At 51.5% G+C, this 11,885-nt stretch overlaps 1 protein-coding gene across 1 annotated transcript in view; it reads right to left on the bottom strand.

Moving 5' to 3' along the window:
- Positions 1-555: 555 nt before the first annotated feature.
- The window catches only part of PCNX2 (pecanex 2), a 302,893-nt gene continuing 291,563 nt past the window's right edge, over positions 556-11,885 (bottom strand). The window contains exons 33-34 of the mRNA XM_004432376.3: positions 3,233-3,681; positions 556-1,678 (exon numbers count right to left, since the gene is read on the bottom strand). Of these exons, the coding sequence (XP_004432433.2) occupies positions 1,505-1,678; positions 3,233-3,681 (623 nt within the window). The 3' untranslated portion in view covers positions 556-1,504. The remainder of the gene's footprint in view (positions 1,679-3,232; positions 3,682-11,885) is intronic.

Below are 11,885 nucleotides of genomic sequence, written 5' to 3'. Positions count from 1 at the left end.
TCAGGGCCTGCCATGTGGTCCTTAGGGCTTGGCTGTAAAGCCACCCAAGAGGATTTCAGGAGCTGCCAGGCAAGTTTGGTTTGCCCGACTTGGGGAACTGCAGTGAGGTCACATAAGCCCCTCATTAGACAAACACATGCACATCAATCAGAAACAACCACATTTGCGTCTCCGGAGATTGCTGATCTGAGAATAATGTCCTGTGTCTCTGATTATAGAGCCCACCTATTGTTATTAATTGCTAATTCGTATTTTACCAAAAAAAAAATACAGCATTACCATCTACTTCCAAGGGGTAAGGAATTCTCTGCACTACCCTCCACTCCCTCCACACTTCCAGAGCCTAGACACCTTGAAGAAGTTTGTGTTACTGTTTCCAAATTGACTATTTCTAACTATTATCTTTCCATAAGGGATGGTTCACCAGGTCAGTGATGATGTTCTTTTTGGACCGTGTTCCGGACCCCTTCTCCCTCCCTCGCATCAGCAAGAAGCCAGGTTTCTGCTCTACCTATGGGAATCTAAGATGAGAAAAGTTGTCTCAGAATTTGCCCAAATGTCATTCTCACAAGAAAGGATACATTTTTTATAAAAGACAATAGTTTCAGCAGAACTCAAACAACTGGACACAGCAATAACTATAAACATTTTAATGCCAAAAACAAAGTTGTGTGCAAGTGTTCTGCAGCACAGTAAGACTGCTTGGCCTGGAAAACAAGTGTGTGTCCCTGTGAAGCATACGGGAGCCCCGGGCGAGCCGGAGCCTGGCTTGTGGTAGAAAGTCGCCCTGAACTGTAGCTGGGCGTCATGTCACTCCGAGATGGCTTCCATGCTCCGCCTCACCTAGACTGCTGCACTCACATCGCTAGGTATTGTGGGGTTCCTGCACAGGGTACCGTAGACAGAACTGCATGCACTAGCACATTTCTTCAGTAAAGCTGTCACGGGTTTATACTTACTTAACATCTGCATAAATATGATAAAGGGAGATTTTCTTTACACGTAGATTTAACCGTAGTGCATGTGACCAGCTGATGGTATGGCACGTGCTGCTGTTCGTTTCTTTTTCAAGGTAACAGTAATGTATACAATGCCAATTATTTAACATGCAGTTGTCTTATTTTCATCAGGGCAGGAAAGAGTGCTTTATGTGCTCTACTTTAGTTGTTTTAAGATATCACATGGCTTTTGTTTGATTTTCAAATTCTGGAAAGTCTTCTATGCCTCCCCATTCTGCAGCTCTGGGGCAGCGCTTGGAGCAGTACTGGGGGAAGGAGGCGAGGGGCCAACAGTTTTTCTTCATCGTGTGAGATATTTTTCAAGAACCTGAGATCAAGTTACTCTGTTTTCTCCAACAGCTCTCATTATTCCACAGGAAGGTCCTCCCATGGATGGCAATATTTGCTCTGTTTAGTTTTTGGGGAGCACAAGGGAGAAAAAGAAAGGCGAGGCCGTGGAGGACTCCCTCCCCTGACCGTGTGGGTCCGTCCCAGCCTCGGGCTCCCTATTGCTCATCGGAAGCGCTTTGCTGGGAAGCCGTGTCATCCAGGCCCATGTCCTCCTGGCTTGCTCTTCTGCAGGTCACTCCCAGGTTCTCTGCCACGGCCTCAGCCAGGCGGTGGTCCTGAAGCTGCCCCTGCTCGGTGGCTTCGGTGGGTTCACACGGCTCAGAGAAGTGCTTCCAAAGAGAACAGAGAAGCAGCGAATAGCTCAATCAATATTTACTGCCACTTCTAACTACCACCCCCACTGCTGTAGGCACTACCAGCCAATGTTGCAGGAATCTGAGGTCAGATTCTGAAGTCAGGTCAAATTCTACAGAACCAATGGGGTGGCCTTTGAGGAAACGACGTGCAACCGAAGCCACGGATCTAATGTGGTGGTGGGGAGGTGCCTCTGAACGTGAGGACCTTTTCTCAGGTAATCTGGACGTGCTGAGAAGAGATGACCTTGGGTAAAAGGTCATTTGTTTGCCTGGGTTTCCTGGGTTTCAGTCAGTGTCAATTCATATACTCTTAGCCCCTCTCACCAATGCTAAGCCCTGCAGGTTTGACCCCGAATGGTAATACAGAGGCTTTTTTATTCTGGATGCATATAATCCCAAGGACTCAATTGTCCTTAATGGAGAGAGGGAAAGAGAATTTGCCAGAATCCCATAACTACACCCACAGACTGTGTCTTCAATATAGATTGGGAGTGGGAGAAAGGTGTGATATTTTGTACATTTTCACTGAGGAAATGAAAAATAGGGAGGGAAGTTTGTTTACACTTTTAGTTATCTAACTAACTTAGCTAAAACTCCTGAAGTTACCCGAGTTCTTGGTCTTGGTCAGCGTGGCCTGGGGGCTCCAGGAAGCCCATAAACCCCGCCCCGGAAAGATGTAGTTTTTTTCACTGTGGGGAAGGCACCTGTCTCGAGGGCTTCTCCCCATGGCAGGAGAGGAAGGGTGTAGCCCCACAACCCCCTCCAAATAACTGCATCTGGAACCAGAGCCGAGCAGACTGTGACTTGTGTGCTTTTTACAGAGCAGGGACTGTAGGCAGAATGTGGACATTCCCAAAGAATGTGGGAAATCCCCACTCTGACACCGATTTTTGCCTTAATGTCTCCTCTTTTTCCCTCTCTACCACAGTACGTAAGAGAACTGCTGGGAATTTATTTATTTACTTACTTATGAAGCTCAAGTACTCATCTCATGTCAGCTAGCTTGGAACTCTGGATAAGTGACAGTTTATTTGGGTGAAATCCTCAAAACTCTCTGTTTCTAATATTTAAATATATAAGAGTAGAAGGTCATCTCGGCAGCTTTAAAATTAAACCAGGTGAACAGGAATCAATGATAATCTAATTCCAGTGTTGATGTGTCTCCTTTCCTCTCCCTCAGGCCACAGGAAATGCGAAAAGAGAATGAAGTGAAACATGTTCCCACTGTGCGGATGAGTGAACATTTCCGTTCACATCCAGGGTTCAGGGCCAAGGAGAACAATTCTGCTGAACTCGTGCATCTGGAACCTCCAGTAACACCTGCCTGGGTGTGACTACTCACAGGACGAGTGCTCTGTATCTTCTCTGCCTAGGAGCACAGCCAAACCATCTCCTATCTAACCACCTGTCGTCCGTCACTCAGGGAACCCTGTGGGGAATGTAACAGGAGTCTGCAGGCAGCTGGACGAGGGTCTTCAGGCCCGGAGCCTGCACATCCACCCTGGCCCACCCTGCTGAGCCCCTTACCCGTGTGGCCTGGCTGGCGGCCCTGGCCGAGGGGCCCATCACAATGTTGACGCTGCTGGATGACTGGGTGTCACTGGTGTTGCCCCCCTCTGCGGCAGAGAGTCCAGAAATGACGAGAGCACTCGAGAAGCTCCTCTTGCCAAAGAGGAAGCTCAGGGTAGAGCTGGTGGACGAGCCCAGGCTGGACCTGATCAGCGCCTCTGCCCGCTCGCGGACGCTCAGGTGGCCGGTGGTCGTGACGGGCGGGGGCTGAGAGTGCACAGACGCAGCCGAGGTGTGCAAGGAGAGCCGGCTGCCCGAGAGCCTCTGGGCTAGCTCGTGGACTGACGTGGACGTCTGGAGGAAGGCCTGGTGGCTTTCTAAGTTCGGGCCAGACGAGCTCAGGATGGGTGGCCTTTGGCCTAATGCCCCACGTGCCTGGACAGACTGACTCCTGCCTTTCCTCCTGCCTTTAAAAGAAAGCAGAACAGGTTGCCAGAGCAGGTGGTCACCAACATTGGCGTTGGCGCAGTGAGATGGGCGGCCTGCTCCGGCTGGGCCTGAGGGATCCAGGTTGGTCCATCACCTTCAAGGCCAGGCCTGAGAGCTGGAAGCCCCACTGTGGGTCTCGAGGCCTTGAAAACAGAAGGGCTGACCCAAGGGCGCCTGGCAGCCCAGGGGCGGGGTGGGAGGTGTTGGTGTGGGGAGCAGTGGCTAGGGTGATGGATCCTTCCAGTTGCCCAGGACTCCCATGGTTTTAGCACTAAAGTCCTGCATCCCTGGAAGCCTCCATCCCCAGCAAACCGGGATGATACTGGCACCATAACTTGGCCTCACAGAGCAAATCCAATTCTGTTCCTGTGTCAGGACCTGGGCTCCTACGCTCCTCTGATAAGCAGTGAGAAAAAGAAAGCAGGTTTCTATCATTTTTAGTTTTCTTACAAAAGAAAAAAAAAAGGGTTGAGACACGTGCTGTGACCTTTGTTTTCTGGGAAAGGTTTCCCTTAAGATCAAGATCTTTAACAGGAAGACCTCACAGGCCCCACAGGGGTGTGCACGGCCTCACTGGCCAGGCGCAGGCCTCAGTTAACAGGCGTGTGGCTCCCAGCTCCCTTGTGCCAGCCGTCCCTCCCCTCAGGGGTCCCTCCTGGCCCAGCTCATGCTGAGACCTGTCAAGACAGGGCCATCTTTGATGAAAGGATTGGACTATCCCAAAGGTTTGGTCCTGTCCACGTCTCTGGAGGAAGGAGGACTTGAAGGGCACACCTCACACGTGACCTACCTGTGGCAGCTCTATAGACTAAGCGGTTAGGGGGAAAGCTTGTGCTCGCTACGACACTGAATTGCTTAACGTAAGCATCAATAAATACTAGGGTCTAATTTTAAAATATTCTTTTGAAGGGAGTGGCCACTGACGTCACAGTTCTACCAACTGCCTTATGGGCATTTCTCCGGAAGCTGCTACAATTAGGCATTCGATCAATAAAAACAGAGGAGGCTGAGGAGTGGGTACCCAAAGGGACTGTCCTATGCACTTCCTCATGTTCCACCTCTCCCCAAACGCCCACATTAATTGCGCATCCGATGATTCTAAAATATTTCTGTATGTCTCTAGGAGAACCCGAAAAGGATGTATCTTTTCAGAGATAGCTCCTTAGGAATAAGTGTTAATATGGAGCTTCCGGGGGACCCCTCCGGCCCTGCTCCTCCCCACAGCGGCTGAAAGGGCCCTTCCTCCTCACGTTGACCTAAGTGCAGTGTGGACACCGTGATGGTGGGGTGTCCATTTCCAGAGGGCACTGTCTTCCCATCTGGCCTGTATGCTGAGAAACGGGGTGCTCCTCCCACAGTGCTGTTCACAGGACTGGTGTTACCCTCTTGGGGATGGCTGTGGGCAGCCCCTGGCATGGGGCTCTCCCTCAGGGCTAGAGCCTGTCTGAAGGGTCCCTGCTGAATAGCTGAATAAGTTCCTCTTTCAGAGGAAAAAAAGAGGGAGAAAAGGGACCCTGACAAATCAGAATTAAGAACAGAGATGGTGATTTGTTAGTTTATTCAGAGTTTGGCAAGGCCAAACATCTGTTTGTGATTTATACCATAATGCTGATTGCTGTCCCAAAATACTCCACATTCATCGGCAAGTCAGTGATACTGATGCTGGACAGAAGACCACCCGTGCTCAGTGGGGGAACGTCTCAGCTGATTCCAGAAACAAAGGGACAAAGACCCATCTGTGCGTTAAAGGGGGATGGTCTACGTTCTATGCAAGATGAGGACCCCCTCACCAATCTCATTGCTTCAGATTTTCTTTTTTATTGCTCTTGATTTTTTTAAAAAAGTTAATTTTGCAAATAGAACAAGTAAGAAATCATGCTAAATGCCTTTGTGCTACTTAGGATCATTATTTTATAGTTTAACTTATTTGCCAATTACTTCATTATCAAATTATGAGTGTTTCTTGGGAAAACCTCCTTAGAACCTGGGTTGAAATTCTATATAAATTACCCTCCTTGGTTCATTATCCTGGCACTATTCCTTCATCTTTGGGTTGTTATCTGAAAGGTTGTGGTACAAACTCTTAACCAATAGGAGAGTGTAAGTCTTCCTCTCGATTTGTGATTCAGGTTAGTTATGAATCCCTAACTGCTCTCAGCAAGTAGGTTACCAGCCTCCACCACTGGGCCAAGTCCCCTTGCAGCTGAGACATAGACTTTCTTTCTTTTTTTTCTTTTTCTTTTTTTTTTTTGGTGAGGAAGATTGGCCCTGAACTAACATCTGTTGCCAATCTTCCTCTTTTTGCTTCAGGAAGATTGTCCCTGAGCTAACATCTGCGCCAATCCTCCTCCACTCCGTACATGGGACACCACCACAGCATGGCCTGTTGAGCAGTGTGTAGGTCTGTGCCTGGGATCCAAACCCACAAACCCCGGGCCGCAGAAGTGGCATGTGCAAACTCAACCACTACGTCACTGGGCCGGCCCCTGAGACATACACTTTTCAGCCCAGAAGAGGACTGCAGGCAGTCAGGCCACAGGTGAGGCTGCACAGTGAGCACCTGGAGCCTGATGTGAGAGCATGCCAGCCCAGCAGGAAGTGCCAGGGGCACACCAGGGGCAGCACACGCACAGTGTAGCCGGTCTTGGGAGAGGGATCCTAGTCCCCTGAGAGTCCGGCAAGGGCCCAGGATTGGGATACTCAGCTGGGAACTGAGGCAGGGATGAGGGAGGGAGCAGTTGGGTCCCTAGTTATAGGCATTGAGCCTTGGGCACTGTGAGTAAAACAAGATCCCTGTTCCTAGAATTTGGGTCACTTTCATCCTTCAGAAGTGTTCAGTCATTGCTACCTGGCTAAGCTGCTCTGTCGAGCCCTGCCCAGTGAGTCAGGTGTTCCACTTCTGGCTCCCAAGCCTCCCTTCCGCATGGCACTTAGCACACCAGTCTGTTTGCATACGTGGTATTACACGGTACTCTCCACCACTCGCCCTGCCTCTCTGAAGTGATGGACGACGGCTGCATTGTTTCTACAGGCTCAGCACACAACACATTGATTGGCAAATAAGGGACATGAGGGACCAACCTGTAAAACTGACTTCGCACTGAAACCTCGAGCTTCTTCAATTCCTGATTGGGAACAGAATTAGCCGCAGAAAGTTTGGAGTGGGCAAAGGCTTCTTAACCTTGACCATGAGAACCATTTGGGAAGCTTAAAAAATGCTCTGACCCAAAAGCTGAGACCCCCGGGTCTGCACCTGCAGACTAGGCCCGGGGCCTCCACTGCTGCCTGGAGGGCAAGCTATGGGCAGGAAGCTGGGAAGGTGATTCCCCTGTTGTTCCAGGGTCAAGTATAAGATCTGGGATCAGGAATATCCTCCCCATACCTGGAGAGGCCTCTAACTTCCCTGTGCTGGCTGAGCAGGCTCCTGGCTTCCCTTCTGGGAGCTGTGTCTGTCAACTCCTAGTGGTTTGATTCAACAGGAGGAGGGCGAGGAGGAGGCAGACAAGCCCCATGGCTGAAATGAAACCGGGTATCCCTGGGCACACGGGAGGCTCCCTTCGGGAGTGCTGGCCTGCTAGGAACGGAGATGGGAGGCTTCCAAGACTGTTCTCCTTCCTCAAGGTACCTTCAGGCTTCTCCCCACCAGCTGCATCATCTGTGAAAGAAGTCCTCGGAGGGAGGTATAAGAGCCGTGGGGCAGGGCCGGCTGGCTAGGCAGGGGCTACTGCCCACAGGGCCTCAGTAACTGACAACGTAGTGCCCTGACCGCTGTCGGAGCCAGACACCCTCCCTGAATGCCCACACTGTGTGCAACAGCTACGGGGCAGGTCGGCAGAAGGGGGCTCCTGGCCAGGCCTCGGAGGGCCGTGAGCCCCCGGGGGCAGCTCTCCTCTCATGTACACACAGACACTTTGTGTGCCTTTGTCATTTATCAGGTGCTAAGGGTCCCAGTGGGGGTGCCCTCCAGAAGCTTCCACCTTCCTGTGCATTGGTTCTCTGAGTCCTGGGGCTCCAACAGGCTGCTTATGAAATGGGGTGTGTTTCTCACCATCGAGGGACGTGAAGATGGGAGACACAGGTCCTGTCCTTGCACTGCACACAGGGAGTGAGCAGGTGGGGTGAACCACAGCGGAAGGCGGCAGCTGTCCCCAAATGGCTTTAACCACAGTGGCAGTAAAAAGAACGTGACATTTAACTTTTCCAGGGAGCAGGAGCAAGAGGCGTCTGTGTCCTGAGTGTGGGGAGGCGAGCTGTCCCTCTCCATACCAACTTTGGGTCTTTCCAGATTTCTCTCAGGGACCTGCTATGCCCAGAGGTCTCAGATTCCCCTGGGGTCTTGAGGCTTTCCTGTGAGTCCCAGCTGCTAGTTTCAAGCAGATGTCTCACACGTTGCATCCTTCTGAGTGTAAGTTTGGACTCCACCCCTGTCCACTTGGTCCCCTGGAATGTATGTTTTGCTTATGCCTGGCTGTGAAGCCCCCGGGGAGTGGCAGAGGAGACTCGCCCAGGAGCCCACTCAAGGCAGAGTCCCAGGCAGCTGCTGAGCAGCGGGGTGTGGGGAGGCTGGACCGTCTCTGCAACCAGCTGGAGCTCAGCCAGGGTGGGAGGGCAGGCGGGGAGATCCCAGCCATCCACCCTCGACGCTCGCGCCCCTCAGCAGCCCTCAGCTCAGCGGGCCCCCTCAGGGACTCCAATGCAAATGGTCTGAAAAGGTGGGCGCTCTGCAGCACGTATGTCCTTCAGCGGACCAGTCAGGTGCAACTGGAGACAGCCTGGATATTCCAGGGTGGGGAGTGGCCTGCAGGGGACCCTGAGTGTAGTCCTCAGCTGCCCTCTGGGGTCCCCCTACTTCCCAGGATTATGCCAGCTCGATGTGGCCAGGGCTCTCTCCCCAAGGCATCACCAGGAGAGCGTTCAGTCTTAGGTTTCCTGGAGAACCTTCTAAAGATGTGAAGTCGGGCTCCTGGGGGGATTCTGACAGGGAGCTTGGGACACCAATCCAATAGGATCAGCAACTCTGGGCTCCGGTGCCCTCAGCTGTGATGAAAAAAGCTGGCTACAGCTGAAGGCCCACTTGGGAATTCTGTGACCCAAGGGCTTGATACCCTAGCCCTCTAGCAAGCCTTAGTGGGAGTGGCTGAATTCAGCCCTCTGAGTTGGGGAGAGGGAACCATCCACTCACTCATTCAACTGGTGTCTGTCGAGCACAGCACCACCTTGGATTGAGTGGCCACCTGGCCCAGCACTTTAGAGAACCCCACTGGGGCCCTCCTTCCGCCACACTTCCCTACACGGAGACAAGGGACATGCCGACCTGCCCCCACACACTCCTGCTGGCCCATTTGCTCGGTGCCTGGAACTCCAAAATTCCCTGCCCAGATCGAAAGCCCGCACAGACCTCTTCCCAGGCTTCCCTGCCAGGGTGGACCTTGGGCGTTCCTGCAGGTGTGTGCACCCGAGGCCCGGGGCAGGGCCAAGGGCAGCTGTTGGCAGGATGTGCGTGGTGCGTGGACACATAGACTAGGTGGTCTACACATGTGCACAAGGTCCCTTGCCAGTCAAGACGGGCAGGGGGAAGAGGGCCACGGTCTCCGTGTGTGCTTCTGTCCCAGGCCCTGCAGAAGTTAGGGCTGGCCTGACTGGACATCCACCATGTGCTGCACTGTCCTAGGTTCAGGCAGCAGACAGCTCACAGTCCTTGACCATAGACAAGTAGATAGAGTGACTGGGGGGGCAGGGCGGGGTGGGGGGAGTAGTGTGTGGACGGCTGGCCAGGGGCCTCTCTGATAAGGTGGCATTTGATCAGGCTGAGCGAGTGAGCGATGAACCCATGCCAACACTGGGAAAAGCACGTACGAACCAGAGGAAGCAGCAACTGAAAAAGGCATGAGGAGGAGGATGCTTGACATGAGTGAGGGACAGTGAGGAGGCCTGCATGGCCAGGGCAATGTGAGCCAGCAGGAGAGGGTAAAGAAGATACCAGAGAGACAGCAGGTCATGGAGAGCCCTGCAGGTCAGATGAGGACCCCTAAATTTATATACTGAAGTCCTAACCCCAGTACCTCAGAATGTGACCTTATTTGGAAATAGGGCTGTTGCAGGTGTAATTAGCTAAGACAAGGTCACACTGCAGTAAAGTGGGCCCTAACCCAATATGACTGGTGTCCTCATAAACATGGGAAATTTGGACACAGACACATGCAGGGAGAATGGCATGTGAAGACAAAGGCAGAGATCTGGGCGATACTTCCACAAGAAAGAGAATGTCAAAGATTGCCAGCAAACCACCAGAAGCTAAGGGAGAGACATGGAACAAATTCTCCCTCAGAGCCCTCAGGAGAAACCAAATCTGCTGACACCTTGATCTTGGACTTCTAGCCTCCAGAACTGTGAGACAATCAAATTTCTGTTGTTTAAGCCACTCAGTTTGTGGTACTTGGTTACAGCTGCCCTAGCAAATGCATAAAGATCTTCCTCGACTTATGACGGGGTTATGTCCTGAAAAACCCATCATAAGTTGAAAATATCGTAAAGGGAAAATGCAATTAATACACCTAACCTAGGGAACATCCTAGCTTAGCCTAGCCTACCTTGTTATGCTCAGAACACTTACATTAGCCTAAAGTTGGCCATCTAACACAAAGCCCATTTTATAACAAAGTGTTGGATATCTCATGTAATTTATTGAATACTGTACTGAAAGTGAAAAACAGAATGGTTGTCTGGGTACAGAATGGTCATAGGTGTGGCGGTTGTTCACCCTCAGGATCGCGTGGTGACTGGGAGCTGCGGCTGCCGCTGCCCAGCGTCACGAGAGAGGCTAGTACTGCATATCGCCAGCCCAGGGAAAGAGAAAAATTCAGGCCCATGGGCGATGTCGCCATGCATGCTTTGTTACCTTGTAAAGTATGTGAAGCCAGCAGTGCCCTTGGTAGGAGCAGTTTTAAGAAGCAATAATGAAAAATTAACAGCTAGGCTGGCCTGTGGAAGATCCTGCTCCAACACCTGCCACAAAAGCCTGTGACTGCTCCCGCCGCAGACCTCTGACTGTAAATGGGAGGAGTATTCGCTACCTACAGTATCCGGCTGCTGAGGAGAGCAAGGAACACCAGCTTTTGCCAGGCCAAGCCAGTGTGGCACTGTTTTACCCATTAGAAAGGAAAGAGGCGTCTGCTAAGTCAGAGGCTGGTCTAGCACACCCCTCTCCACCTCTTTAAAAGCCCGCGGCCCCTCCGGCCAGACTCCCCATGACTCCAGCCTTTCTCTCCTTTAGACGAGTCACCTGGACATTACAAGCAAATGCAAATCCTCAGGCATGTCTCCATTTGGAAGCTACCTTGCATTTTCCCATCTGGAAAATCACTTTCTGTGATTTTGAAACTTACATTTGTTATACGATACAATTATTAACTAACCAATGAGAAATCCTGGCCTGAGAGCTAGCCACGCACTGGACGCCTCTGGCAGGGCAGATGGCACTGGGCTGGGGGAAGGAGGCCCTTTTCCCCTCTGAGCAGCTAATATTAACTACTTTGCCCATCTACCGATCTATCTACCTATTTACCTATCTACCTCTCTTTCTGTACCTACCTATCTACCTATGTATCTTCCTTCATTCCTTCCTATTTAGCTATCATCTATCTATTTATCTATCTTCTGTCTATCTATCCATCCATCTCTCCATCCATTTCTCTATCTATCCATCTCTCTATCTACCATCTTGCCCCTGTTGACATAAATCCTTACTATTTCAGTTAAACCCTCAGCCTTGCTCTGAGTACCTCCAGGAGGCAGGGACTGCTCCTTGCTACCTCATTTGGTGCAGAGCTGGCAGGTGGAGCATGCACAACAAGGCACTTAATGAATGCTTCTGGATGGTGAGGAAGCCCTGAGGCCAAAAGGTGAAACCACTAACAGGCTTTGAAGGGCAAAGCCAAGCACTGATGTGCTGGTGGGAGCCAGGGCAGAGCATCCATCTCTCCTGCATCTACCTGGGCGCATCGTCTGTGAGCCCCCAGGGTCGCCTTTTCTAACCCAGCCTCCCTCCTTCCAGCAGAGTGGGATTTCGGGACCTCGTCCATCTCGTCAACCCTAACTAGGGGGGCATTATTTTAAATGTGATTAAACTTTAAACTTGGACTGAGGCACCTCCTCCATTCCTGTCTGCCGGCACCCTTCTTCC

This window comes from Ceratotherium simum, chromosome 6, assembly GCF_057802395.1.
Source record: "Ceratotherium simum simum isolate JZ-2026a chromosome 6, ASM5780239v1, whole genome shotgun sequence".
NCBI lineage: Eukaryota > Metazoa > Chordata > Mammalia > Perissodactyla > Rhinocerotidae > Ceratotherium > Ceratotherium simum.
This window is presented reverse-complemented; position numbering and strand designations above follow the sequence as displayed.